The 1,549-nt window shown below is 37.6% G+C and overlaps 1 protein-coding gene across 1 annotated transcript; it reads right to left on the bottom strand.

Annotated features, from left to right (window-relative positions):
* Positions 1-206: 206 nt before the first annotated feature.
* LOC113291017 lies at positions 207-1,240 on the bottom strand. The gene is made up of 2 exons (XM_026540599.1): positions 959-1,240; positions 207-530 (listed from the first exon to the last, which is right to left on the bottom strand). Exons 1-2 carry the CDS (start codon positions 1,238-1,240, stop codon positions 207-209), a joined length of 606 nt encoding a protein of 201 aa, XP_026396384.1.
* Positions 1,241-1,549: the final 309 nt, after the last annotated feature.

Here is a 1,549-nt window from a genome sequence, read left to right as displayed (position 1 = left end):
TACTCATGTAAGAATCTGGTGGTACTGGGTATGATTCCTCTGATCTTCAAACGTCTCTGAAATTCTCTCCGCAAGTTGTTATCCAATTTCATTCAAGAAAAAATAAAAGGTACAATATAGAACGAGTGCAACAACTGATAGAAATAGAACTACCTATATAATTCCAGTACTTACGCGTAGTCAGATCCTCTGTAATAGATATTTTGTTATGGAATCCTTGCATACTTGACACAGAAACTGTCTATCGAAAAGTCATCTGGATAAGCAATGACACCGTACTCCAAAGTAGTCCCGAGAAAATTCGTTCGAGTTACAACTAAGTGAATGCTGGATTGTGGGTCACTAGCGCTATCCTTGTTTTGGACATGATTCTGGTCATCACCGGTTTCCTCGATTGTAGAGGAATGATCTGTAGGCATGTGAACTATGACTTTGATCTCATCACCGCCGTAGTCTCCAATCAATGTTATGGTTTTCTCCCATGGTTTATCTTCAATTTTGAAAGGAAACTCACTTGGTGTCTCCACAACCTGCCCAACACATCAAGACATAACTTTACATAAAAATCTTGACTACAGCTTGATAACTATTGCAAAGCAGTTTGTGGTGTGCAACACCCACTTGTAACTCTAATACGAGGAGATATATTAAGTGGCGTGTTCATATCTCATCACGGCTATAGTCAATTCTATTTCAATTAATCACTCTTTCCGGCTAAAGAATAGAAAATTTTCCAATTTGACAACCACAATATATCTCTTGCAGTGTCTTAGATAAATTAACTGGTAGTTATTAGAGAATGATCAGTATCTCCCTAAGGCTGCTTGATGAAGCAGACATCAAAATTGGAATGAGTAGAGTGGAGTGATGTTCAAATTGTGTGTGTTTGTTGGACCCTAAAGATGAATAACGTAACAAGGTAGGTTCGAAAGATAGAATTTTACAAAAACAAACAAACCTTTTTAAGAAGATGTTCAACAGCTTCCTCACCGGTACCTGTGATTTTATCAGATCCAGACGGTCCCTTCTTACCGGTAGAAGAAGAAGAAGAGAAGTCACGAGTTGGAGTCCTAATTTGATAAATTAAACTGCTACTACTATGGCTGATATTGGTACTGCTGCTGTTCTTCAATTGTTGGGTGATGAAGATGGAAGAAGAAGAGCTGTAATTTATACGAGCAGTCCTCCTCGAATACGCCAGTAACACCGGGGTTATCGCTTTCTTGATGATTCTCGCCATTTGATTCATTAATTTGCAGGCATCAGAAATCTCCACAGTTTTTTTTCTCTACATAAAGTTAGGTCTTAGATTTATTTGACTATACAAACGGAGGAGGATTTTAGGGATTGGTTTTACCGACTTCGATTTTCAAGTTATTTGCTCGTCAAATGGATCTGGATCTCCTTTATTAAGTTCGTCCGGCCCAAAAAAAGATAAGATGGTTATTATGGTCACTTTATATATGATAAGGGAAGCCAACGATCAGATTTAGTAGTAAAATTTTTTACGGATCCATCTTTTAACTTAGAGTAGTTCCTATGGAATGAA

Source organism: Papaver somniferum, chromosome 6 (assembly GCF_003573695.1).
Source record: "Papaver somniferum cultivar HN1 chromosome 6, ASM357369v1, whole genome shotgun sequence".
NCBI lineage: Eukaryota > Viridiplantae > Streptophyta > Magnoliopsida > Ranunculales > Papaveraceae > Papaver > Papaver somniferum.
Note: the sequence above shows the minus strand (reverse complement) of the source record. Positions and strands in the feature narration are given on the sequence as shown.

Bases quoted from the DNA above. Each gene is read 5' to 3' on its own strand.
- LOC113291017 (XM_026540599.1), bottom strand. From the start codon at position 1,240: ATGGCGAGAATCATCAAGAAAGCGATAACCCCGGTGTTACTGGCGTAT. The intron at 531-958 runs GTTTGTTTGTTT...TGTGTTGGGCAG, and splicing joins TTGAACATCTTCTTAAAAAG to GTTGTGGAGACACCAAGTGA.